Source organism: Lipotes vexillifer, unplaced genomic scaffold (assembly GCF_000442215.2).
Source record: "Lipotes vexillifer unplaced genomic scaffold, Lipotes_vexillifer_v1.1 scaffold591, whole genome shotgun sequence".
NCBI classification, from domain to species: Eukaryota; Metazoa; Chordata; class Mammalia; order Artiodactyla; family Lipotidae; genus Lipotes; species Lipotes vexillifer.
Genome location: NW_006791954.1, coordinates 3,524,150 through 3,549,725, shown reverse-complemented (window position 1 = coordinate 3,549,725; position 25,576 = coordinate 3,524,150). Strand labels below are relative to the sequence as shown.

General features: G+C 56.8%; 3 protein-coding genes across 3 annotated transcripts in view; 1 reads left to right on the top strand and 2 right to left on the bottom strand.

Annotated features, from left to right (window-relative positions):
- The first annotated feature begins 2,229 nt into the window (after positions 1-2,229).
- On the top strand, positions 2,230-6,516 carry PCGF2 (polycomb group ring finger 2). The gene is made up of 9 exons (XM_007465142.1): positions 2,230-2,349; positions 3,027-3,123; positions 3,427-3,482; positions 3,572-3,622; positions 3,828-3,936; positions 4,109-4,163; positions 4,260-4,355; positions 5,379-5,459; positions 5,973-6,516. The coding sequence occupies exons 1-9, from the start codon at positions 2,238-2,240 to the stop codon at positions 6,348-6,350; spliced, it is 1,035 nt and encodes a 344-aa protein (XP_007465204.1). The 5' UTR covers positions 2,230-2,237; the 3' UTR covers positions 6,351-6,516.
- Positions 6,517-8,119: 1,603 nt separating this feature from the next.
- On the bottom strand, positions 8,120-10,873 carry CISD3 (CDGSH iron sulfur domain 3). Its single transcript, XM_007465141.1, has 4 exons — positions 10,835-10,873; positions 10,471-10,506; positions 9,783-9,902; positions 8,120-8,299 (listed from the first exon to the last, which is right to left on the bottom strand). Exons 1-4 carry the CDS (start codon positions 10,871-10,873, stop codon positions 8,120-8,122), a joined length of 375 nt encoding a protein of 124 aa, XP_007465203.1.
- Positions 10,874-13,456: 2,583 nt separating this feature from the next.
- Positions 13,457-25,576, bottom strand: part of MLLT6 (MLLT6, PHD finger containing) — a 20,824-nt gene continuing 8,704 nt past the window's right edge. Inside the window, exons 9-20 of the mRNA XM_007465140.1 lie at positions 24,067-24,274; positions 22,933-23,547; positions 22,294-22,475; positions 21,952-22,060; positions 20,692-20,758; positions 20,347-20,486; positions 19,642-19,839; positions 19,449-19,537; positions 17,970-18,319; positions 17,436-17,526; positions 16,053-16,409; positions 13,457-15,425 (exon numbers count right to left, since the gene is read on the bottom strand). Coding sequence (XP_007465202.1) covers positions 15,384-15,425; positions 16,053-16,409; positions 17,436-17,526; positions 17,970-18,319; positions 19,449-19,537; positions 19,642-19,839; positions 20,347-20,486; positions 20,692-20,758; positions 21,952-22,060; positions 22,294-22,475; positions 22,933-23,547; positions 24,067-24,274 — 2,448 coding nt within the window. The 3' untranslated portion in view covers positions 13,457-15,383. The remainder of the gene's footprint in view (positions 15,426-16,052; positions 16,410-17,435; positions 17,527-17,969; positions 18,320-19,448; positions 19,538-19,641; positions 19,840-20,346; positions 20,487-20,691; positions 20,759-21,951; positions 22,061-22,293; positions 22,476-22,932; positions 23,548-24,066; positions 24,275-25,576) is intronic.

The following is a 25,576-nucleotide window of genomic DNA, read 5'->3' as shown; positions in this document are numbered from 1 at the left end:
CAAGGGGGCTCGTTTCTTAAAGGGAGAAGGAGGAACATTTCATCCAGTAAAGCACCACAGCTCTCGCCTTCACCCGAACAGAGCTTGAGGGGTAGTCTTGGTCTGAGTGCTTGCAAAAGTGAGAGGGTGAGGGTCACGGCCATTTGCTTAGGAGCTCTTGCATGTTGAGGCCACAGCTGGCCTGGAAGGAACTGCATGGGAGTTCTTAAAAGCAAGTGTCTGTTTTGAAAACACAGTGAGTATGTGAATGAGGTGGCTAAGGCAGTTGTGAAGCGCCCGTGTGTGTGTGTGTGTGTGTGTGTGTGTGTGTGTGTGTGTGTGTGTGTGTGAGAGAGAGAGAGAGAGAGAGAGAGAGAGAGAGAGAGAGAGAGAGAGAGAGAGAGACAGAAAAGAAGGCATGAGATTTGCCAGCAGCAACCAGGACCCTCATACATTATCAGACCCCAGAACGTTTTGTTTCTGGCTGTGCACACACACACTGAGATTCATTTGGACAAGGCACACACGTGGGGCGAGTAGTCACATGAAGTGACATTGGGGGTCCAGCAGCGTGTACGCATCCGATGGATATTACACACGCTCAGCGAGTCAGCCACTTGGAGTTTGTTCCCTGCTCTGGATGGTTGTAATAATATTTGGGCATCTTGCCAGGGGTTACTATGGGAACGACCAAACAGTGTAGTAGCCAGCAAGGCTTCTACATAATTATGAAGAGGGGACCCGTGCAGGGAGAGCTGGCTGAAGGGAGGCGGGAACCCCTTTCCTTCCTCGGGCCATGTCTGCAGGTCTTGGCCGCCGCGTCTCCACTGGCTCTGGGCTTGCTTGTTCCTCTCTGTCTGCCCTGCAACTTGGTGTCTCTCTCACATGTGGCCTTTGTGTCTCTCCATCTCTTTCGGTCTCTGGCCAGCCTCTGTTGGCTGTTTGGGTCCTGGCCAAACTCATTCTGGGGTCTCTATAGAAACTGCTGATTCCCAGCTGTGGATTTTGGGTCCTAGAAAACCCAATGTGTTGGCTTTAGAAATCTTTCTGGAAAGGAGAGAAGGATGTATGTTGTAAAAGAGCTGTTGGGACTTGGCCGCCCTCCCAAGCCCTGCCCCTTGGGCTTCTACTCTGGGAAAGAGGAGGGAGGTGCCATCGCTTCTGGGTGCAGGTTGGATTTCTACACCAAAAAGTAAGCACATCAGCCAGTCCAGACCTGGGCTTTGCCTTTCCTCCCCGGACCCTGCCAGGGCCTGGCTGGGCACTCGGTGGGCTGTGGGGAGAACTTTCTGCATAGCTTTGGCAGGCATCTCTGAGAGCCTGTGGTCTGTCACTGGGCAGCTTGTGGCCAGGTTGCAGACAGGATACGGTGGGTGGGTAGCAGTGCCCACGTGGGGAGATTCCTGCGCGTGCCTGGGAGGGGCAACGTGCAGCAGGCTCTTTGTCAGGGCACATGGTGGCCTTCCTGTGGAAGGGGCAGTAGCAGTATTTTTGCCCAGACTTTGCAGTTAACCTGCAAGAGTCCAGGGCTGGGCCAGGGGGCGGGTTGGAGCTGTGTGTTCCCAACTTTGGGCACATAAGGACCATCCTCAGTATTTCAGTCTTGAGCACCAGGCCTAGAACCTGCATGGTCAGCATATGGTGCATTTCCAGGGAGCTGCACCGGGGCTGGGGCTGGATGCAGCAGTGCAAGGACAAGTTATGGGGTGCCCCCTTCAGCCTTAGGGCGGATGTACCCCCAGTGTTTCCAGGGAACGCTTCCTGGAGGAGGAATGATGGGATGGAAGGACGGTAGGATGGATTAGAGAGACCCAGTCAGGAGTCTAAGTTTCCTCATACTTCCTAGTGAGTTCACCTGAGTGAATATGGATTGGGATCAGGGAGATTTTTGAAAACTCCATTCGCTTCCATTTTCCTGCCTCCCCATATCCTCTGGAGAGCTGAGTAGTACCTCCTGTGGTCTAACCTCAGTCTTTCTGCTGTTTTGAGATAGAACCTGACCTTGTTGCTCAAGGTCGTGAGATCTCCAGAGCCCCTGGCACCCAGTGAACACTCACAGGGGGTCAGAAAAAACCATCCCCACATGTGCACCCTGTCTGGCCTTAAAGGGAAAGGAAGGGCCTTGGGCCCAGGAGCAATGTCGCTTGTGGGGCAGGTGGAGTAGAGTGTGGGAGGGGCTCTTGGCTCTGTGGGTTCCTGATTCCATGTTTATTTCCCAGGGTGACGCTCCCCAGTCCCCTGCCCCCGACCCCAGCATCATGCATCGGACCACACGGATTAAAATCACAGAGCTGAACCCTCACCTCATGTGTGCCCTCTGCGGGGGCTATTTCATCGATGCCACTACCATCGTGGAGTGCTTGCATTCCTGTGAGTCGAGTCGAGGGGCTGCTCCTCGGGTGGGTGGCCTCCGCCCTGAAGAGCAAATATGTCCCTGTGTCTGGTGAGGGTCCCAGGTCCCCGAGAGGGGATACTGGAGGGTTCAGCTCAGAAGTTCATTTGGGGAACTTTTACCTGAAATCTCAGTTCTCTCCTTGAATCTCTGTGGCTGAAATTGCACTCCCTGAAGGTGCAGGTGCCCTGGTGTGCACCACGGGCTTGTGGCTGGGGGTCAAGGACCCTGAGAGGTGTCTAATAGGTTGGCTATTGTTTTGTACTCTGTCCGGGGGGCTTGGGACTTCGGGCATACCTTCTGCATGGTACATGACACTGGCTACACACACACACACACACACACACACACACACACATGAATGCTACATTGTGAAGACTCTCATTTTCAGAATTTTCTGTCATTAAAAAAAACAAGAATGAACACACACACACACACACACTCTGTCCTCCCCCAAGGATGGATGATAAGGGGCAGTTGCCATCTGTGCGAGGCAGGACTGTGTTGGGTCTTTGAACAGGCCTGAGCTGCGGGAACAAGGTGGAGAAGAGGGGATACCTGAACCCGAGCAGGGGGCATGGGGGTTGGTCCTGGGTGATGACGGGGACTCTGACTCTTCCTCCTCTCTCCACACCCCCCCCCACCCCCCGCCAAGTCTGCAAAACCTGCATTGTGCGCTACCTGGAGACCAACAAGTACTGCCCCATGTGCGACGTACAGGTCCACAAAACCCGGCCGCTGCTGAGCATCAGGTGGGCCCAGCACTTCCTCCTGTCCCCGCCCATCCTCTGGGGCAGCTGCCCTCTGCCCCCCAGGCCTCCTTGCTTCCTGAAGCCAGGGTGCAGGTGGAGGAGAAACACCAGGCATGGGCCGAATCCCCTTCCTTCCCTCGGGTGTATCCAGATGAGAAATTCTAGAGAGGTAGAGACAAGGCCTCTAGGGACCCCCATGCCTGGGCCCTGGGTCTCAGGAAGGGAGGTGGGAAGAAGGGGCCCCAGGCTGGAGAGTCGGGGTGACGTGGTTGCCAGCAGGCCCCCCTGTGTGCTTCTTTCCAGATCTGACAAAACCCTTCAAGACATCGTCTACAAATTGGTCCCTGGGCTTTTTAAAGGTACCTACACCCTTCATTGTCCTGCCACCCCCCCTCCCCCACTGCCCAAGCGTGTTGCTCCCCGCCTAAGCCTGCTCCCTCTCTTCTAGATGAGATGAAACGGAGGCGGGATTTCTACGCAGCCTACCCCCTGACGGAAGGTGAGTGTGTTCACGTGTGTGCGCACACGTGGTGCTGCCCCAGGTATAAGGGCCAGATGCATGGAGGGCCGGTGGGCACCGCACACGGCCTCCCCAGCCCAGGGGTGGCTGGGCTCACCGCACTGAGTTCTGAGATCCCTGGGTCCTTGGTGGGGCTCCTGCCCCCCCTCCTAGGCCGACGACTCAGAGCTCTCTCCTTCCGCAGTTCCCAATGGCTCCAACGAGGACCGTGGTGAGGTTCTGGAACAGGAGAAGGGGGCTCTGAGCGACGACGAGATTGTCAGCCTCTCCATCGAGTTCTACGAAGGCGTCAGGCAAGTCTGGCCCATGCCTGGTCCTTTTGGGGTCCTAGGCTGGGTCCCTTCTCCCATGCCGTCCCCATTCCCCTGGGAGGAAAGGGTGCTTCCAGGAGGGCCTTCCGGATGTGTGCAGTTAGATCCTGCCTGCTCCAGGGTCTCCCTTGTTTCATTCCTTCTCCTAATGCAGGGACCGGGAAGAAAAGAAGGGCCCCCTGGAAAATGGGGATGGTGACAAGGAGAAAGTGAGTGCTGGGGCCTGGGCCTGCCCAGGAACGGGGTGCGGGCTGGGAGAGAGTGCCGGGGTGGACCCCAGCCCTTGGGTGCCTCTCCCCCACCAGACAGGGGTGCGCTTCCTGCGATGCCCAGCAGCCATGACTGTCATGCATCTCGCCAAGTTTCTCCGCAACAAGATGGATGTGCCCAGCAAGTACAAGGTGAGTCCCTGGGCCCTTTTGAAAAACGTGTCCGTGTGTGGATGTATCTGACAATCTGTGCATCTCAGCCGTTGTTCAGGTCTGGCTGGGTGTCACCAAGGGCCTGCACGGTTGTGTAATTGAGCCCGTGTAGAAGGGTAACTGAAAACTAGATTGGGGTGGGGCAGTCTGCGTCTGCTGAAGCCAGTGTGCAGAGGTGCAGGAGACCAAGATGGTGTGTGTGTGTGTGTGTGTGTGTGTGTGTGTGTGTACGTACATGCTTGCACGTTTAGAACTATGGCAGAGGTGTGTGTGTAAAAATGCAGGGCCTTACCTGGGCCAGCTGGCTGTGGGAATGCTAGTCTGAAATTGCCAAGGAGCTTTAGGACATTGCTTCTCAAATTTGAATATCTATATGATCCCCTAGAGATCTTGTTAAAATGCAGATGCAGGTTCTTTTTTTGGGGGGGGCTGTGCCTAGAGGCATGCGGCATCCTAACCATTGGACTGCCAGGGAAGTCCCAAAACGCATATTCTGATTGAGTAGATTTTGCATTTCTGGCAAGCTCCCAGGTGCTTCTGGTGCATGGACTATTGAGGCTCTAGGACAGTGGATCCCAAACTTTGCCACATGTCAGAATTACGTGAGGGGTTGCCTATTGAGATTAAAACTCGATTCATGTCATACCAGTTCAAACAATCTCTGGGAGTGAGATCCAAGCACTGGTGTGATTCCACTGTGCAGCCTGGGTGAGACTCCACGAGTTCCTTCTCACCTGGGCCTTTTCTTTGCCTGTTAGCTCCTCTGGAGAACATGCCAGAGATAGAAGGCGACCCAGACCACCATGTGGATTGCTGGGGCTGGGGCTATTGATGATGTGGGTATCTTCCCTTGCCACCTGCTGGTCAGGAGTTATGTTGGAACAACTCTGATAGGGAAGTCGAATCCATCATGAAACCCCAGAGTAATGAGGGATCACCTGCTTGGAGCCTCTTTGCCAAACAGCTGGAGGCTCGAGCTGTGTCCTCCCGTTCCTCCTCCAGGTTGAGGTTCTCTATGAGGACGAGCCGCTGAAGGAATACTATACCCTCATGGACATCGCCTACATCTACCCCTGGCGGCGGGTGAGTGGGTGGGGTGGTGCCAGCAAGGGGACAGGGCCGAAAGGGGACACTGGGCCATCACGTGGGCCACCCTGCTCTAATCACAGACAGTTTATCCCTCGTCTCATGAGCTGGTCATGTCCAGGGTGGCCTGCCACACACCAGGCCCACCTCCGGACGCTCTCTCACTGATGACTTTCCGCACTCAGAAGGAGAAAAAGATCCCTGGGCAGACCACGTGCCCCAGTTTGGGTGTGGAGGAGTGAACTTCGCCTTCTGCTCTTCGGCCTCCCTCTCTCCTTTTTCTGTCTCTGGTCTCACGTGCGCTCTCTTCCTCTCTGGGTCTCTGTGTGCCCGTCTCTCTGGCCTTGCTTGGTCAGTCCCACGTCGCGTGTCTCCTCCTCCCTATCCAGTCTTTCTTCTCTCCAAGGCCTGGACCTTCCCTTCTCCCTGTTTGGGTGCCATGGGGTGAAGGTGGGTGGCTGCCCCATTAGCCTCTTTCTCCTGACGCCCTCCCCTCCCCTCTCCCTGCAGAATGGCCCTCTCCCCCTCAAGTATCGCGTCCAGCCAGCCTGCAAGCGGCTCACCTTGCCCACAGCGCCCACCCCCTCCGAGGGCACCAATACCAGCGGGGCGTCTGAGTGTGAGTCAGTCAGCGACAAGGCTCCCAGCCCTGCCACCCTGCCGGCCACCTCCTCCTCCCTGCCCAGCCCAGCCACCCCCTCCCATGGCTCTCCCAGCTCCCATGGCCCCTCAGCCCCCCACCCGACCTCCCCCACGCCCCCCACCACAGCCAGTGGGGCCACCACAGCTGCCAACGGGGGCACCTCGAACTGCCTGCAGACACCGCCTTCCACCAGCAGGGGGCGCAAGATGACTGTCAACGGAGCTCCCGTGCCCCCCTTAACTTGAGGAAAGGGACCCTCTCCCTCCTTTTCCAGCTATGCCTCTCCACCCCTCCACTTTTTCTGGGCCCCCTTTTCCACCTCTTCTACTTTCCCCAGCTCCCCCCACCTTAGGGGTCAGGGATGGGTTTTATAAATAAATCTATATATATATGTACATAGGAAAAACCAAATATACATACTTATTTTCTATGGACCAACCAGATTAATTTAAATGCCACAGGAAACAAACTTGATGTGTGTGTGTATGCGTGGGGGATGGGGTGCTCAGTTTTAGGCGGTCTTGTGTAATTTGCTCTGCTCTTTTTGGGGGTGCCTAGAGGTGGATTGGTGGGACCACTTGAGGCTCGGTGAAGCCCTGCCCCATCCTCCTTCTGTTTCCCAAGGCATATGCGGTGTTGGAGGGGCCCCCACCAACCCCCAAAGCTTTAGGCACGACTCGAACTGGCTGTGTATGAGGTCCACCCTGCTTCTCTCCCCATCTTGGCTGCTGTCCTGCCCTGACCCTGACCAGTACCCTCCCCCCCACCACCATTGTTGAATGTCCAGAGAATTGCTAAGACAGTGCCTTTTACAAATGCAGCCTATCCCCTGGTTCTGAGGAGCAAGTGGGCAGTGGAGAGGGCACCTCCCTTACCTCCTCCTCTTGCAGTAGAAACTTTGTGTAATAGATAGTTCTGCCTTTTTTTTTTCCCCGTGTGTGTGGCCTTTGCATCATTTATCTTGTGGAAAAGAAGACTGAGGCCACAGAAGACCTCAGCCCTTGAACTTGCACTGTGGTGTCAGCACTGTAAACCGCTTCAGCCCCTTCCACGCCCCCCACCCAGGAGCCCGCACTAGCAAGGCGGATGGGGAAGTCTCACCTCGGGGCCTGTAGTGGAGAGGTGGCGGCGGGGCGGTAGTTGTGGCTCACGGGCTCTAGAGCGCAGGCTCAGTAGTTGTGGCCGGGGGGGGGGGGGGGGGGGGGCGGGGGGGGGGGGGTGGGGTGGTTGACCTCAGATAAGCACAGACCCCAGATTTTGCCAAAGGCAAACAGTCCTCCAGTGCCCTCCCCACCCGCAGCTGAGGCCAAGTCAGGAAAGAACGACAGGCATCTAAAAGCACAAGAAGACAGAACCTGTGAGATCTGACCTCAACTCCATCCCAAGAAGTCGAATGGTCTGCCCCCTGAGGGGCAGACCCCAACAGGCCCCTGCCCACCAGTGTTTCCTCCAGTGGACATAGGTCAGATCGGGACGAGGGGAGGAGGCGACACTACCACAGCCTATGTGTTTGGGGTCAGGTGGCCCCCAGCGTGTTTGTCTGTTCACACCTCGTCCTGTGTCTGAGGTGCTGCGGCTGTATCCTGGGACATCTGTATCTCCTGGCTTTGTAATAAATGCTGCATACTCTCCAGAGCCTGTAGTTCTTTGGGATAGAGGGGACAGGGAAAGGGTGGCTGGGTGCCCTGGCCTCCTCCTCTCATCTCTGGGCTCAGCCTGCCTTGGGGGACCCTATACGAGCCCCCTCCCTGTGGCCAGTCAGGTGCCCCAGCCCATGTTAAGATCCTGAAGGGGGACCGGTCATGTCCCTCACACCAGTGACCACAAGAACGCCACTCTGGGCCGGCACACGCCTATTTAATGCCATCTTTACCAGCAGGCATTGGGGCAGGGGCCCGTTCCAGCTGCCCCAGATTGGAGACCTCGGGTTACGGGAGCAAGTCCTTCACAAGCCAGCTACGGGTACTGGGGTCCCTGGGGTGATCCCTTCTTGGGCCGGTCAGCAGCCGCCCCCTCAGAGTGGGGAGCCCACTTCTGCCTCCTGCACCCGCTCACTCCTGTGGGTGCCATCGCAGTATGGGGGCTTCTGGGTGGCCTTGCAGGTACAGAGCGCCACCATGCGGGTCTCCTGGGCCTTGAACTTGAGTGGGGATAGGCCAGTGCGTTTGAAGAAGTGGGAGCCGTCACAGAAGGGCTGGTGAGGGAAAGAAAGCAAGTTAGAGACCCAACCCCACCTGCTGAGGCGGGGCAGGGCTGGGAGACGCAGCACACAGGGCTCGGGGCCCAGACTCCTAAGTGATGCTGCCTGTGTTCCCTACCACACCCGTCTCATCTGTAATGTGCCAGTGAAAAGAGTAGCGTCATCCCAAGAAAATAAAATACATTATGGTTACTTTGCCAGTAGAAAGTGTTCAGTAAGTATGAGTCTTTACAGGAGTAGTTTCTGGGGTCCCCAGAGGACCAGGACACAAGAACAGAATTTTCAAGGCGAAATGGGCCCTTAGGTATCAGCCATGTTTATGCTGATAGGTGTTTGTTTGTTTTTTTAATGGCTCTGAGTCTCCATTGGTTCATGAAATTCATTTCCTTCTCCATATTCTTGGGGTAAAAACTTCTCTGGGTGGGCTTTAAGACTGGGGTATCAATTCTGTTTGGCTCCAGGAAATAACTGGGAAGGGGGGAAGGGGACGTCCCACAGCAAACTGGCTGCCTGGTGTGAGCATCTATGCCCTTCCATCCTGGAAGGTGTCCCTGGGTAATGGAAACAGGCCCAGAGAGGTGGTTAGCTAGTTAGTTAATGGCAGAGCTGGACCCAAGGCCTCTTGGCCTTGGAGTCAGGGTGGGATAGGAGAATGGATGAGAGAAGTGTGCAGTTAAAAATCAGCAATCTGTCCCAGAGGGCAAGAGGCAGAGAGGCACAGAGGGCCCTCCTGTGCTAGGCCTACCCGTGGGCTGCACAGCGCCACCCTCAAGAGGACCTGCTCAAAGTCCACAGCAAATCAGTGGCAAAGCGGGACTCGGGGCCCTGGGCTGCTGACACCACACCATGCCACTTGGAGGAACACAGTTCAGAGCCAGCTCAAGAAAGAAAGGGACCCCGGAGGCTAAGAATATGGGGCAGGTTCCTGCTGGATGGAAGGCTCCTGGAGCAGAAGAGAGGAGGAGTGGGGAGCAGGCAGCCAGGCTGACAAGACAGCAAGAAGCCAGGAAAGTCACCGAAACGGAGGGAGCGTTTTCAGGAGCAGATGCCAGGAAGGGGCACACAGGGCCAGAGAGGCTGTGCAAAGTCTTCCCAATGTTGGGGTCCGAGGCCTGGGAACCTTTGACCCAGATGCTTCCTAGGAGGAAGAAGGGGAGAGAGAGGGCAGAGCCCAGAGCCTCTGGGAAGGAGGGAGCACCGGAAGAGGAGGACAGAACCCTGGCTCCACCCGACTGGCCCCGGGACTGAGTTTCTGTCTCTCTGGCTGCATCTTGAAGGGGGGGATGCAGAGAACGGTGAGCTCAGGGCTGTGAGTGGCGCTGGCCCGAGAGTATCCCTCCCCCCCAGTCTCCCTTGTTGTCCTTCAGGTATGTGTGGGAAAAAGAGGAACGTCTCGGGTGGGAGTTCCTGGGCAACATGTAGCGTCCCCAACCACAGCTGTCATATATCAACGGGAAGGGGGACACAGGTCTCTCACCTGCTTCTTGCTGTGGCCACACACACACCACCTGTAGGTTTTCCCAGCCACCAGCTCCACCTTGATGGGTGTTTTCAGGGCCACCACGGACTTGGCTGGGGTTTGGGGGAACCATCGGGCCTGTGGCAGAGAAGATGAGGGAGTGAGGGTCAGCTCATGTCCTGGAAGCACTTTCTTGCCTGTGGCCTTGTCCAATTTCCCAAGAGCCTTGGCTGGTGACAGGCTTCCTCTGCAGGAGGCTGATCTGATGCCACCGTGCAAGGACACTCCCCCCAGGACACCATAAGGCCCCTGAGCTCCAGACAGAGAAGAGATTTCAAGGCCATGCAAGCACATAGGTTTCGGGGTCCAGGCCTTCCTTTCAAACCCTGGCTCTCAGCTGGGTGCAAGGGACGGGAGGCCCAGGATCCTGCCAGCCTAGGCGGGGGTAACTGCACCTAGGGCTGGGTTCATCAGGCACCGCTGTTCTCAGGGCAGAAGCCTGCTCCCTGCCCTGTGCCCTCTGGCCACTCTATCTCCCCTGAGCCATCGGGAAGGTAGCTATGGACAAGGCAGTCTCAGGCTGAAATCTACAAAGCAGGGCTGACCCATTCTGGTTCCCTCCTCTGGTCTCTACCTTTGGGGTCTCTGGGCCTGGGGGACTAGGGCAGAGAGAAGTGGAAACGGGGTATTGGTGGGTAGTACTTACCAGCCAGGAGGTGATGTCCCGTCTCTGGTTCAGCTTCTGCAAGGCAAGCAGGCATCGCAAGACGGTGGTTTGGAAACAGAAAAATATAAAGTCAACGGAAAGCGGAAGACTTCCAGAGGGAAGTCATCTGGGAGGGAAGAGACGACAGGGCTTAGGCGAGTGGGAGAAATACGTGGGTAAGAATAAGGGGTCCCAAGAGAGGAACGGGAGTTGCTGGGGGAGGTGCTGGCACCCAGCGGGCGCTCAGGGAGGGCTGCGAAGGACCAGGCGACGTAGGGGCTTGAGGGACGCTCAGCCGAAGGGCGGGCGCGGCGGGCTCGGGAGGGGAGTGGGGGGGCCGGCCGGCGGGGCCGCGGCTGCTCACCAGGGCCGCCGGCCTCAGGAGCGCCCCCGCGCCGCCCATGCCGGCCCCGCTGCCGCCAGCGCGCCGGCTCCGCCTCGCGCCCCGGTCACCTTCCCGCTTCCCCGCCTCCCACCGGCCCGGCCCCGCCTCGGCCCGGAAGACGCTGCGGGGTTCGCGCGGTGCGGGCCGCGGGCCTGCGCAAGCCGACCAGCCCCAGCCGCCGGAAGTCGGGCCGAGGAGCCGACCCCGCAGCCGCCTGGGGGGCCCCGGGGTGCGGAGGGCTCTCCGGCGCCCCCTTTGGTTCCCGCGTGTCTGCGAATGACCCGCGCGGGGAATCGCCGCTCATTTCCTTGCCTGCGCCTCCCGGGCCCCCCGCTTGCGAGCGGGGACCCTGACCGGAACCGTTTTCTCGTGCGGAGCCTTAGGGCAGTGCTTCTAGAAGCGCGGTGCGGGCACATCTCGTCGCCTCGGGAGCTTGTTTTATCGGATTCGCGCCTGGCCCAGGCCTACACATTACATTCTTATGGGTGGGGCACAGGTATCTGCGTTTTCAATATGCAGGGTATTTCGGGTATGTTGTGCATTTTGGTCTGTGAACTACTATTCCAAGTGCTTAAAGAAATGTTCATTGACCATCCCCCCACCCCCATCCCCTCCCAAGGCTCCCACGGATGGCACTCCCTCTCCCTTTCCCTTCAGTAAAGCCAGACAAAGCAGGGTCTCTTTGGTTTTTTTTTTTTTTTTTTTTTTTGTAAAACATTCTTTTATTAAAAGAACAAGTGCTGTTTACGAACTGCCCTTCGTACAAATAACATCCGTTATACAAAGATACAAGATCCGAGTTATGCACAATTCCAGGCTTGGAGGTGACAGGGTAGGGGCATTGCCTTTTGGGTTGAGGATATAAAGGAGGCTTTAGAAAGAATGAAAAAGGAGCCCCTGGGTTTGCAAACTGTAGCTTCCCCTCCCTGCTCCCCTAGGAAGGGTCTGCTACATTGAGACAGGCTGGGGCGGAAAGGGGGGGACAGGCGAGGAGCCAGGGTTAGGGTCTCCAGTCCCACCACCTAAGTCCCAAGTTGGGCTGAAGGACGTGACCAAAGGGCAATGAAGGCACGCCCTCAGTTCCCAACTTTTCAGTAGATCAAGTCAAAGTGGCTGGGAGCCAGACACACTTTTAATCTGGTTTGACGTGACCGGAGGGAGCCAGGGTACTATGCCCCGCTTTCCTGCAAATTCCCAACTGAACTGACCTTAATCCCTCCAGGCACCTCTCCCCAGGAAATAAATTGGGATAAAGGAGAACTGGAAGCAAGCTGCCTACCCTTCACTCTGGCCCACCACACACCAACCAAGGAAGATGCTGGAAGCTGGCAGGGGGAGCCTGTGCCTTTGAAAACTTGTCTGCATTTCCAGTTTGGGAAAGGGCAGTGTGGAGAAGGTCACCCTTTCTCAGAGCTGGCTCCTTCTCTTTCCTAGGCTCTGGCTCCCTTCCTAGGAGTATTTCCGTACAAGTCAGGACAGGAGTGGGCAGGGGTGCTCTCATCGGCCACAAGGGAAGGGCGCCTGGAGGCAGCAATAGACCTAGGAGTCTGAGGGGAAAAATTCATAAACAAATCGGAAAAACTTAAGAGAAGGAAAGGCAACCTTTAAAGTGTCATTGTCTCTGGAGAGGATCCATCAGCTCTGAGCTAAGACAGTCAGCGCTTCACCCCCCACCCCGGCACAGCCCTGCACTCACACCACGCGTCACACACACGGGGACAGACGGACAGCCACAAGGAGGCAGCGCAGTGGGACAGGAGAGCCGAGGACCTGGAGGCCAAGGTCCTGAGGGCTGGTCCTGGCTCTGCCCCTGAGCCCCTGCCCCTCCTAGGCTTGGAGCTATCACCTGTGAAGCAAGGAGCTGGCTCAAAAGACACCTAAAGACAGGTCCCTTCCAGCTGTGACATTCGTGCACTAGTTGTGACCTCAAGGCCAGACAGCGGCTCTGCATGCACACTGCAATCACACCTCTGCGCTGAGGGGGATGACGTACTAAGCACCACTCTGCATTTTCAAACTCCACTTCCACCCTGCAAACCACATCCTTCCCCTCCCCTAGACAGAGCCATATATAAATCTGCATCCCTTTCTACTCCCCATCCAAATTCATCCTAGAAAAAGGGACTGAGGCTGGGAGCAGGGGCGGGGGCGGGGGGAATGTCTCGGTAGCCATACCCCTTGCACTGGGACCCCACTCCGTCCTGAAGCGCTCCAGACCTTTCCTATTATAAAGCTCCCTCGAAAGAGGAAATGCACCACCGCTCTCATGTCCCCCTCCCCCAAATTGAGGCACAGCACCAATCCATACCCAGCCTGGGTCCCTTCTTCAAATCTAACCTGCCTACCTGCCACTGCACCCCAGCCTGGGGAAAGTCAGAAAACAGACTCTTGGAGGTGAGAACCCCAGACTCTCGGGTGCTGGAGGGAAGGGGAGGTCTTGGTTCCAGTGCACTCAGTCAGTTGGACCTCTCACTCTCTGCCACAGCGGCCTTGGGGTGGATTGACTTCCCTCACTGTCCAGAACAGAAGCTGACTTTGGCTGTAAGTGGGCCGGCCTTGGGCAAGGGTGTGGGTGTGAATGAGCAACTCTTCTAAGAATCTCTGAAGGTTATTTTTCTTTTCAGTGGTTTGGGGGCAGGGAGTTAGACAGCTTAATAGATGAAGATGAATAAAATGCTGAATTCTATCATTTCTTTCTAACTGATATTTAGCGTTAATAAAAAGTGAGTATTTCTGAGGTCATCACAACTGCCTCCCCCCCCAAGCCCTTGCAATTGAAATTGAATTTCCAAAGAAATTGCCTCTGAAGGATCCCACCCACCCCCTCCATTATCAGCTCCCTAACATCTTACAAAGTCTTATCAACAGGAATATTAATATTATTTTCAGTATCAGAAAAAAACCAGTTGAGCAGCACAGGCAAAAATATATCTGCACTACGTTTCTGTCATTGCCAAAAATATACACATCTTCTTTTCTTTATTTAAAAAACAAAACAAAACCAACAACAACAAAAACCCAAACAGAAACACACACACACACAAATCCACACATGCAAAGAGACTGACTAGACGTGGTCATCAGGGAAGCTGGCCACGGCCCCTCCTGGCTCCGACTCCAGTGCACCCGACACAGACACAGGCTTCAACCTCGCCCCCTTCCTGGCTGTCCCACCAGCCCTCAACCTTGGCCACCAAAGGCTCTGGGCAGGTGGGGACTCTTTAAGGTGAGAATTGCCCACTACACCCCGGGGGAAATAGCTGGTGGGTGAAGGGACAGTTGTAGGTCAGCGTAAGCTTAAGTCTCCCCTGGTGGGTGGGGGTGGGGTGCGGGAAGGCAGGCTGGCTAATCCTGGGAGGAAGGTTTCACTAAAAGAAGTGGCACTTTACCCCCCTTGCCTCATCCCCCAATCCCTGGGGCTCCTCTTTGCCAGGGAAGCAGGACCAAGTATCAGTGGGGGAAGGGGAGCGCTGAGGGGGTACTGAGACCATGTGGAGTCTGGGGGAGGGAAGGCAGGATATTACCCTGATTCAAAGCCCCCAGCCCCCAGTTACTCTCCAATATTGGAGTATGGTTCTGGTTTTTGTTAACCATTCAGGCCTCAGAGAGAGACCAAAGTTGGTGAGGTGAGAGGGTGCAAACAAGAGCTGGGAGCGCCCCTCTGATACTGCCTCATCAGAGCACTGCTCCTATCCCTGCCCTCAGCTGCCCGGGCTCCAGCGGTAGACAGACAGACAGACGGACAGACACACGCACACGCATACACGCTCTCTGAGTCAGGCAGCTCCATCTCCCCACCCTCGGCACTCCTAAATCCAATAGTGCAAACAAGGGGCAGGGGATCGAGGGGGCTGGGCCGCCCACCCCCTGCCTTCCCCAAGCCCATCACTGAGGCCCACCCCCCAGAGGTAGGGAGGCTTGGGCCAAATTTGATGCCATCCTACCCCTTCTTCGGCCCCCTAGTCTGTGGGCTTTTACAAGCTCAGCTTGTGACCCTTGTCGGGGGCAGGGGAAGGGGCCCAGCGAGAAACAGTCCAAGGAAGCCCTCTTGCCATCTGCCCAAGTTGGGAAGAAATTGCAGGTCAAATAGGGCCACCCCTTCTTCCATAAAAGACTTCCGCACAGGGGCAGGCCCAGGGCCTAGCCCCCCACTTATCCCACTCAAGTGCTAATCCATTTTACGTGGCGGGTTAAACCAACCCCCCACTTATGCCATGGCCCACTTTGCTCTCTGGGGAACCTCAAAACATTCGCTGAGAGTGGGGGCTCCTAGGCGGGCTTGGAGCCTGTCCTCCTTCTGAGCCCCTCACAAAGGGGCCAGTGCAGAGGGGGAGGGGGGCCAGATGGAAGGGGCTCCCCTCTCGGTCTCAGTCCTCGGCACCAGGAGCACCCCACACTTCCCGGGCCTCAGCACATGCTCTGGGCCAGGGCTCTCCAGTGTCTGGGTGCAGGTGCCCGCTCCAGGCTGGGACCTCTCAGACCAGGATCTGCCCCTCCACTTGGGGGGTCAGCAGGAGCCTGGGTGGCTTTAGCCTTTTTCCTGGTTGGCTGAGGCTCCTTTGTCAGCAGTCTGGAAAAAGAGGAAGGAAGACTGGGGCTTTGGGAGGTGTCTGGTCCTAACACCCAGTTGAGAATAGCTTCCTGGGTCAAGAAAGCTGATGTTGGGTGCAGTAAGGGTCTGGGCTTTGGCGGCTGCACACCAGGGTCACCTTGTGTGTGTGTGTGTGTGTTTGGGGGAGTTGCCCTGCATAGGGCACCCAGCTAAGCAGGCATGTGCCAGCTGAGGGCAGCACACGGGCTCTGGCCCTTTGCCCTCAGAAGGAGAAGGGAGGGCCTTTCTTGAAATGGCCCACCCAGAGCATCATCATCTTCTAAATGGTCCAATCAGAGAGGAAACAGCCTTTCCTAAAGGGTCTCCCCAGAGGAACGCCGTTTTCTAATCGGTCCTTTCGCTATTAGCCCATGTGCAAAGTGTACCTTTCTTGGATCTGCAGGAGGGCACCCATGTGCTGGCAGAGGCCCTGGGGTCTAGAGCAGGGCACTCCGCTGCCCTAGGGGTCGCTTCCTTCCTCCTGATGATGATGCATCTGATGATGCACCTTCTAATGCTCCCTCGCTGCCCATCCAGGAGAAGGGAGACAGGACGGTCCCTCTGCCCCACTCCCGGCCCCTCCCCCAAGCCGGACCCCTTACTTACTCCTCCTTTGGGGCCACTGCCACTGCCATCCGCCCCCGACAGGCTGAGGAAGGGGTTGGTCTGGGCAGTGAGGACTGGAGGTCCGCCTGCTGCTGCTACTGCTGCGGCCGCAGCTGCTGCGGCCATGAGACTTGTGTTGTTGCCGAGTGAGGGAGCCACCAGGGCTCCGGCGGGCAGCAGAGGTGGGGCAGATGCTGTGGGCAGCAGGCCAGGAGTGCCCGCGGACAGCAGCGGGGTGGAGCTCCCGGCCAGCAGGCTGGCCATGGGCAACTGGGAGCCCCCGGCCATCTGCAGCCGCTGCAGCTCCCGCTTCTGCTGGATCTGCTGGATCATCTGGTAGACAACAGTCTGGTGTTCCTGCAAGGGGGCCAGATTGCTTACTGGCCAGTGGTCCCCAGGGTCATCTTGCCCTCATTGGCCTGGGCACCATCCTATCACACCAGGACCATGAGGCAAAAGACCTGGGAGACACTCAAGGTTCTGTCTAACTCCCTCCTCTGGGCCTCAGTCTCCCCACCCAGACCAGAAAGTGGTTGCACACCGTCAGCATTTGTCAGCCGGGGCACTACCGGCCAAGTGCAGGGGGTTTAACATCCCTGGCCCCACCCCCCCCTCACTAAATCAATTCCTCAGTTGCTATGACAACCACAAATGTCCCCAGGGATGGTATGACCTCAAGTTGAGAAACACTGAATGAGGTCAATAGTTTTCAACCCCCCTCTTTTTCATTTGTTTTTTCCCTTAAGAGTCATTTATTTTTGCTTTGAATAGGCAAAGCATTTTCAGTGTTCCAAAACCCAAAGTGATTTATTAAGGCTTATCTTCAGAAATCTTGCTTTTACCCCTGCTGCCATCTGGCCTCTGTAGATATAACCAATTGAATTGGTTTCTTATGTATCTTTCTCATATTTCTTTATATGAAAACGAATGTTTTTCTATTTTTTCAACTCCCTCCTTTTGAAAAGGAAGAATTCCTTTCCTCCAAAGGAATTTTTAGCAGAACTCAACACACAAGAAAGACCTAAAAGGGGCTGCTCTGGTTGAGGCGGTGTCTGTCACCTGCTTGGCCCCCGCTCTACGCAGACCCTGAAGTTCCCCACTGAAGAGCCTTGGGGCTGGAATTGGAAACGCTCAGTAACTGAGGACTCACCACCCTCCAGATCCTCTCGCTAGGATGTGATCTGGGGCCACTACAGCATCCCTTCCCCAGTGCCCAGGGGCCCCCCCGAGAGGAGCCCTTATGCCCTCTGACCCCACGTGACCCTTAGGGGCAACCTCCACCCAGCCCGGGGCTGCCCTCCCTGGGCTGGCCCAGACCCTCCGAGAGGGCCCTTCCAGCAGAGCTGGGGGAGGGGAGGTGGCCCAGGAAGGGAGGGGCATTACCGGGGTCAGCTGTGGGGACGCCAGGAGCTGCTGGAGCTGCTGGAGCTGCTGCTCTTGCTGCTGCAGGAGGTGTCGCTGCTGCTCGGTGAGGCTGAGGCGGGGTGGGGGTGGGGGGGACAAATCACAGACCATGGGAAGGGACGGCGGAACCCTCCTCGCCTGCTCCCCTAACTTCCCAGACTCCCTCAGACCCAGGTGGGGAGAGGCAGGGATGTGCGATATTAGAGGACTAGAGCGAAACGGACTGAGCTCAGAGAGGACAGTGGGAGGGAGGCACATCAGAGGGAAGAACTTTCCCAGAAGGGAAACCTAGGCTAGCTAGGGTACAAGGCATAAACAGACGCCTTTGTCCCTGGAGAGCTACCATCCGGAGGGCACTCACATCTAACATCTAAGGAGAACCTAGGGTGACTAGATTCTAGACCCTGTAAGATCAGAGGACAGCTTTCCATCTGAGGAACTGTGGGTGTTTGGGGGGATTCCCTCCCAGAGCCAGCCTCCCCCTTCCCTTCCCCAGACTGAGCTCTCCCTCACCTGTTGAGACAACCTGGCAGCTGCAGCGCAGGGGCCCCGCCAGCCTGGCTCAAGCCCGCGGGGTTGGGGGCGGCAGCCCCATTCAACCCCCCCAGGAGCCCATTGAGGGGCAGGGCCCCGCTGCCCACCAGCCCCCCCAGCAGCCCCTCAGCCAGGGGCATAGCCCCCAGCCCCGCTGCCCCGGGTGCCCGGCCTAGCCCATTCTGTGGCTGGGGCGGGAGCGGGGCAGGGCCCCCAGGCAGGGCCAGGGGCAGAGTAGCAGGGCTCTGCTGGAGCAGGGGCAGCGGTGGGGGCGTGCTGTGGAAGGACAGCGACGAGCTGCTGCGGCTTGGGCAGCCTGAGTGTGGGTCCTGGGGAGGGAGGGGGAAGGGAGGGGTCAGAGGGGCAGGGGGCCAGCATGACCTTTCTGGCCCCCGGCCCGGCACCCACCAGCATTCTCACAGAGCACAGCCACCCCACCTTCCCCCAGGCAGAGCCACCCAGGAAGAAGCAAGGCCCGGGGATAAAGGATAAGAATCCAAACAGTCTTCACAAGTCACTTCCTAGGGGCCCAGCACCCCTCATGATGCTTGTTTAACTCTGAACAGTGATGACGGTAGTGACCACCTGGTGAAACAGACCCAGGGTTCAGTGCCTGACCTGTACTAACTCGTTACTGCCTTTTAATGGGTGAAACCACTGGTTCTTAGACAGGCTAAACAACTCTGCAGGCAGCTGGAGTGAAAGATTCAGGCTCAAATCCCATGTCCACAATTTAATGGCTTGAGTGGCTTCTCTGTTTTAGTTTCCTCACTCATAACACGGGGGTAAGAGGAGAACCTATTCCATAAAACTATTGTGAAGACGAAACACACAAACCCTTTAAAAGTCTCAGCACAAGACATGACAAAGGGCAAGTATGCAATTAATGCCGGTTACTATTATGACTATTGTTGCCCAAGTCACACATTTAGAAAGTAGCAGGGAGAACAAGAACCCACTTTGTTTGATTTCCAGAAACAACCACAATATAACAATAGCAACGGCTCCCCCAACCGCCAGCAATTACACGGGGATTATTTTGTGTGCAGCTACAACAAACTATAATAAACTCTTCACAAACACTTCTCAAAGAGGCCTTCCCTAACCACCTTATATTCAGAGAAGAACCCCACCCTCCATTCTTTCTCATAGCCCTCAAATTACTTCCGTCTTAGTACTTTTCCTGATTTGTAATTATTGATCTTCTTGGATTGAGCCTGTCTCCAGGAGCAAGACTGTCCGATTTGCTCACTCATTGCTTACCCAATGCCTGGAGCTAAGTAGGCACCTCATAATTATTACTTATTTAATGAAGGAATGAATGCGTCAGTCAACCAATTACTCAGCCAATCACTCCATTGTCCAGCCTCCAATAGCCGCAAGGTAGAGATGCAACTAGAAGGCCCTTGCACCTCCCCACTCCTGCCCGTCCCTGGTGCCCCTCCCCGTGGCGCCCACCTCGGAAGACGTGGACAGCGAGTTGTCCAGGCCCAGACTGTTCTTCCCCGGAGGGCTCTTGCTGGTGCTCAAGGAATCGCTGCTGCCGGCTGAGGGAGGGGGATCACGGAAGGAGGTCAAGGGCTGGAGTCAGAGCCAGTTCCGACCGCACAGCAGAGGCCCCCATCCCCGGGCTGGGTGGGATTCCCCTTACCTTGGGGAGGCAGGCCATAGGGCCCAGGGACAGGGCCGTTGGTGGCAGGCAGGGCGGCAGGCAGGGCGGCGAAGGGCACAGAGAGTTGCACGTTGAGAATCTGCAGTCGCTCTTTCTTAGCCGTAAGGCTCAGGATCTGCTCCTGAAGCCTCTGGTTTTCCTTCTGCAGTGCATGCAGCGCCTTCAGCATCTCCACGACTGCAGACAGAAGGTGAGAGCGCCTGAGCCCCGCCGGCCTGGAAAGGCTGGGGGCGGGGCCAGGTGACCGGGGGGCGGGGCCTGGAGGGGCGGGGCCTGGAGGGGCGGGGCCTGACGGAGGAACTAGGACTGAGACCTAGCAGAGAAGGCGCCGGCTAGCGAGGGACTCAGGTGAGTCCTGGGGAGCTAGAGGTGTGAGGACCACGGGTGGGGCCTGAGGCTTGGGGTGGAGGCCAAGTGCTTGGGAGGGAAGGGGCGGGAGGAAGTTGGGGCTTAGTAAAATAAGGGCCAGGAGGTCGTGAGGGCCAAAAGCCCTGCGAAGAGGGGGCGGGCCCAGGAGCAGGACCCAGCGAGGGTTAAAGGCAAGGCCAGCGGTTGGCCAGAGTTAAGGCAGGGGCGGGGCCGCAGGCGGAAACTTAAAGACGTTTGGGGACCTGGGAGAGAAAGGTGACCGAGTCTGGGGGTGTCCTAGGACAGGTCACCCAGCCCGACGTCACCCCTTCTCACTGTTGACTCCGGCCTCGCCATCGCCCTGCTTCTCCAGCAGCTGCTCCATGTTAGTCGTTCCGGGGGCCGCTGGGTCCAACTGGCCGCCCCCGCAGGGTGCTGTCTGGTCGAAGAGTGCTGGGAGACTGCTGATAGGGGACCTGGGGTCAGAAGGGAAAACCGAGCTCAGGCTTACCTCACTCCCCCACTCCAGTCTCCCTGCCCTCCTCCTCCCGCCTTAGGGGTTTCAGTCATCCCCTCTGGACCCCACCCTCTTCCCCGCGCCCGCCTCTCCGCTCTCTCCTCCCTGACAGTCCCTCCACCCCGCTCCCAGCCCCTCCCCCAAGCCGCCACTCTCTCCCTCACATGGAAGACAGACTCTCCTGGGGGGAGGTCCCCCGACATCGGAAGCTGCAGTCCTCCAGGTCTGGCTCTTTGAAGGAGAAGAGGGGCAGGGATCAGCGAGGAAGAGGTGCCGTCGGCCTCACAGTCCCCGCCTGGGAAGTGGGTGCGGGACCTGGGACCGTACCGCAAACCCCTTTCCCCAGGATCTCCCAACCCCAGATAGCCAGTTCTAGTTCTTAAGGCGCTGGGAGCCCTGGCCTGGAAACCCAGCGCCGTGGGAGGCAAAGCCATGAGATCTCGTCCCTTCCTCCTTCTCTAGGCAGAAAGGCTCCTGCAGCCTGGCTACTTTCAGATCCACCTCCTAATTTTTCTCCTGGAAAACTTACAACTTCAGAGTCATAGAAACTTGGGGCCTACACAGTCCTGAGTTGAACTTGGATATGATACTTACTTGCTGTGTGACCGTGGGCTTGAAACTAACCTCTCTGAAGTGATTGTTACGAGGATTAAAATAAGGTAGTAAATGTGAAGCGTTAATCTGAACGGTTTAGCTGCCATGAAGCAAGGCCTTAATTACTGTAGCTATTATAATCAGTTTTATATGACTTTTATATTAATAAACTAAAAAATTAGACGTCAAAACCCTCTGTTGGGCCACAGAATTCCACTTTGCGTTTTGGAAAAATACAGCCACCTACTCTGTAGGGTTCTTAATTCTGGAATCAGATTGGCCCCCTTAAGGCTTACCTGAACTCGTAAGCCCCGCCCTCCAGCCGGCCAGGTGGTACCTCTGCACCAATCAGCTCTCTGGGGCTGGGTTGACTCTCCAGGGAGAGGGAGGGGCACTTGTGATCCGCCCCCTTAACTCCTAAATACCCAGAGAGGCTGTTGTCCAGCTGGTGGGATCTCTGTAAACTCTGATCCCAAGAACTCACTAAGAGGCCAGCAGGGAGCTAGGCTACAGCAGTAGGAGAGCTAGGCTTGGAGCCAGGGTACCAGAATTTCAGCTGCTGCGCTGCCTTTCCCTACCCCAACTGCCTTGAGCAAGTCATTCATCTCTCTGCCTTTTTGTTTGTTTTGTCCTGTCCCGCCTCCTCACGGGGGTTTTAATGTGAAAGTGTAGGTTTGTTGTGTGTGGAATGTTTTTTTTGCAGGGTGGGCAATGGCCAGAGGGTGCGGGCAGCCAGAAAGCCCTCCCATCCTTTCTGGGGTGACAAGCAGGTGACAGGTGCCCCTCAGGCCTTTGGGAAGAAAGGGGAATGGGGTCAGAGGCTCACATACCTGTGTGGCTGCTCTCGGCTTGGGTGAGGAGGGGGTTAACGGCACCCATGGGGGTTCCAAAGATGTGGGTAGAAGGGAGACTAAAGGTGGAGCCAGCCAGAGAAAACACCTGAGGGAAAGGAGGTAGAGTCCAGCCTGGTGGTTATTCTTGGATCTAGAGCACAACTGTGTGCACCGGGGTGGAGGGGACCAGGTGTGCTGGGGAGGAGAGAGGACCAGAGAGAGGGAGAAGTTCTGGTGGTGATCAAGCCCAATCTCTCAAATTCCCACGGAAAGCTGGGGTCCTCAGCAGGCTGTCCCCCACCTGCCCAGGGATGGCGGAGCCCAGGAGGAAGGCCTCACCTGAGTGGTGGAGATAGAAGCAGAGGAGGAAGGGAGGGTGCTGGTGAATGGGGAGCGGCTGAGGCGGGGCAAGGCCGAGGTCCCTGGGGGCCCCAGAAGGCTGGAGGAGAGGGGGGTGCTGCAGACAGCCCGCAGCATTCCACCACCGTGGGAGATGGGGTCCTTATTACTGGTGTAGATGCCTACAGGCACAAGACAGACACAGAGGGAAGCTTAGAGTCACCACTCCCCCATGCCCCACCTTAGTCAGGTGGCTAGAGCAGCCTCTCTCCAAGGAGAACACTCCCCTGGATCTGGCTACACACCAGTCTCACCCTCTTGCTGCAAAGATGTCACTTCTTGCTTGGGTGACATCTGCTTGCCATGCCTGCTTATTCCACTGCCCTGCTAAAGCCTGGAGAATTCCCAGTTTTTCTAATTCCCCAACCCAAACTTGGTTAAGTCCTGTTGGCAATCTCTCCCGCTACAACCATGCAGAAAATGGGTATGGGGGAGTGTCTCAGAGGTGACTGTCACCTGCATCCTTTGTCTTTTGGAGCAGTTTCTATCACATTTCCTTCTAACTGCATGTCTGTGCCTCTGTCCCCTCACAAGACTGGCTGGGCCCTGAGATACCCTCCATCCCCAAGGGTCACTAACCTGCCCCCAGCAGTGGGGACTCCAGGCTCAGGCTGGGCAGGCTCCCGGAAGGCCCAAAGGTACGGGAGGCCAGACCACCCAGGCCAGAGCTGACAAGGGAACCTCCGGAGAAGGGTGAGGCAGCAGTGGCGGTAAAGCCAGCCAGCTGGGCACCGGGCAGGGAGGGAAGGGCCGGGCCCCCGCTGCCCTCCTTGTTGCGGCTGCCCTTGGGACGGCCTGGCCCGTGTCGGCTCCTCTTGCTGGCTTTGTGTTTCTTCTCCTTCAGGCCTGTCTCAGGGGCCTCCTCAGCAGGCACAGGGGCGGCACTCAGCGTGGGCATCCGCTTGTGGGTGCCTGCTGAGGCCCCGGACCCCGAGACGTGGGGTGACTTATAGTCCCCAGGGGACGGGGCCCGGGCCCGGCCCGAGCTGGAGGTGGTGGTGGAGAAGCGCATGATGGGCCCAAAGCCAGAGAAGACCACCTTCTGCTCAAAGAGGTCAGACTTGGGGGGCTCGGGGGCTGAGGGAGAGGGAGGAGCTGAAGGGGGGCACGCTGTGGGCTTGGAGTACTTGTCCTCCTCTGGCTGCTCCAACTTGGGGAATGCAGAGAAGTCAGGGGAGCTCTGCAGGGACGAAACTGCAGAGGGGGAAACGGAATTACAGCTGGACCCCAGATCCCCTGCCTCCCTCCCGCTCAGTGTGCACTAGTAGAGAGAGCTCTGGTCAGGGGATGGGGAAGCTGAGTTTCCTGTCCCAGCTTGGCCACTGTCTCTGTGTCCTGGGACGAGTGTCCCCGCCCTCCAGCTTTCCCACCTGTGATAAAGCAGGAGAGTAACTCCCACCCTAGTGAGCTCTCTCGGTGACTGCAGACATGACAGGAGATTAGAGTTGGTGCTTTAAACGTGGTACCTGACAGCATAAGTGCAGGGGATAATGAATATGGTTATGGGGGTTGGAGAGGTGGGCCCTGAGGGAGGCTGGAGGGGAGTTCCACCTCGAGAGGAGACTGAGGGGAGTCACTTGGTGGGGATCCCCCCCACCCCAACCACTTTAGGAAGCAGATGAGATGCAAACCAACATAAAAAGGCCCTTGGTAGAAAAGCTCAGGGCCGAAGACTGTCCCGCTCCCAGCCTCCTCCGGGACGCCCACACTCACCTGCAGGCTGGAAGGGCCCCCCAGAGGAGGAGGAGGAGGAGGAGGAGGCGGAGGTAAAGCTGCTCACACCTTTCCCACTGCTCAGCTTCTTTCCCTTGTGACTCAGGCCATGGCTGGAAGACTTTTTCCCCTTTGAGTCCCTGCTGCTTTCAGAAGTCTCCTGAGTGCTGGCCTCGTGGTGGGAGGAGGAGGAAGCTGAGGAGGAGACCTGAGGGAAGGAGCAGAGGAAGGCTCGAGGCCGCCCCCCAGGGCCTGGGCTCACCCTGACTTGAGAGTGGAGCAGGAGGACACAGGACCTAGGGCTCTACTTGGGGAGCCCAGAGTAGCTTAAGGAAGGATTTTCGGGCAAGGGGATAGTGGCAGGAGTTCCTAGACCAGGGAGATGGGGAGGCAGCTCTGTAACCTCTGGGTGTGAAGAGTTGGGAGCTCTGAACCCAAGAAACTGTCTGTCCTTCACCTCGGGCAGGCGAGAGATGAAAACAGTCTCAGAGCCTGTACTGATGCACTTATCTTCTTAGTCATTCATTTAAGAAATACTTAGGGGCTTCCCTGGTGGCGCAGTGGTTGAGAGTCCGCCTGCCGATGCAGGGGACGCGGGTTGGTGCCCTGGTCTGGGAAGATCCCACATGCCGCGGAGCGGCTGGGCCCATGAGCCACGGCCGCTGAGCCTGCGCTCCGTAACGGGAGAGGACACAACAGTGAGAGGCCCGCGTACCGCAAAAAAAAAAAAAAGATGCTAAGGGCTCTCAATGGATTAAGTAGACAGCATGCAAGAATAGATGGACAACAGAAGCAGAGAGATGGAAGTTCTAAGAACCAAAAAGAAATGCTAGCAATCAGAAATACTGTGACAGAAATGAAGAATGCTTTTGATAGGATTTCTTAGTGGATGGACACTGCTAAGGAAAGAATCTCTGAGCACGAGGATATCTCAATAGACACCACCAAAACTAAAAAGCAAAGAGAACAAAGACTGCAAGACACAGAACAGAATATCCAATAACTGTGGGATAACTACAAAAGGCATAACATGCATATAGTGGAAATTCTAGAAGCAGAAGAAAAAAAAAAAAAAAAAAAGAAATACTTAGGCTTAGAGGGCTGGACTTGTGTTGGGAAGTGGTGTACGCAGGGAAGAGGAACTCCAAGGAGAATGGCCCCATTCCTGGGCCCTCCAGTCCCCACCACTCCCTCCATGCTCACCCCCAGATGCAGCCACCTGGCCGACAGCCCGCTCCCTGGCCACCCCATGCCCTTCCTGAGCTTCCATGCCCAGCCCTCTGCCCGGAGAGCCTAGCCTTCCTCTTCCCGGGAAACATCTTCTCCTTCCAAATCCAGCTCGAGAGCCCCCTCTTCCGTGAAGTCACCCTATAGCTACCTGGGGTGGAACAAATCTTTCTGTCCTCTTATTTCCCGGGTATCGTGTACCCACCCACATCAGCCATCAGGTGCCACACTGTACTGCAAGATACGGTCCCCCACGTCTGAGGGCGGCAGCAGTGGCTGGAAG

Bases quoted from the DNA above. Each gene is read 5' to 3' on its own strand.
- CISD3 (XM_007465141.1), bottom strand. From the start codon at position 10,873: ATGGGCGGCGCGGGGGCGCTCCTGAGGCCGGCGGCCCTG. The intron at 10,507-10,834 runs GTGAGCAGCCGC...CTTGCCTTGCAG, and splicing joins TCCTGAGGCCGGCGGCCCTG to AAGCTGAACCAGAGACGGGA. The intron at 8,300-9,782 runs GTGAGAGACCTG...TTCCCTCACCAG, and splicing joins GTGGCCACAGCAAGAAGCAG to CCCTTCTGTGACGGCTCCCA.
- PCGF2 (XM_007465142.1), top strand. From the start codon at position 2,238: ATGCATCGGACCACACGGATTAAAATCACAGAGCTGAACCCTCACCTC. The intron at 3,483-3,571 runs GTACCTACACCC...CCTCTCTTCTAG, and splicing joins GGTCCCTGGGCTTTTTAAAG to ATGAGATGAAACGGAGGCGG. The intron at 5,460-5,972 runs GTGAGTGGGTGG...CTCTCCCTGCAG, and splicing joins ACATCTACCCCTGGCGGCGG to AATGGCCCTCTCCCCCTCAA.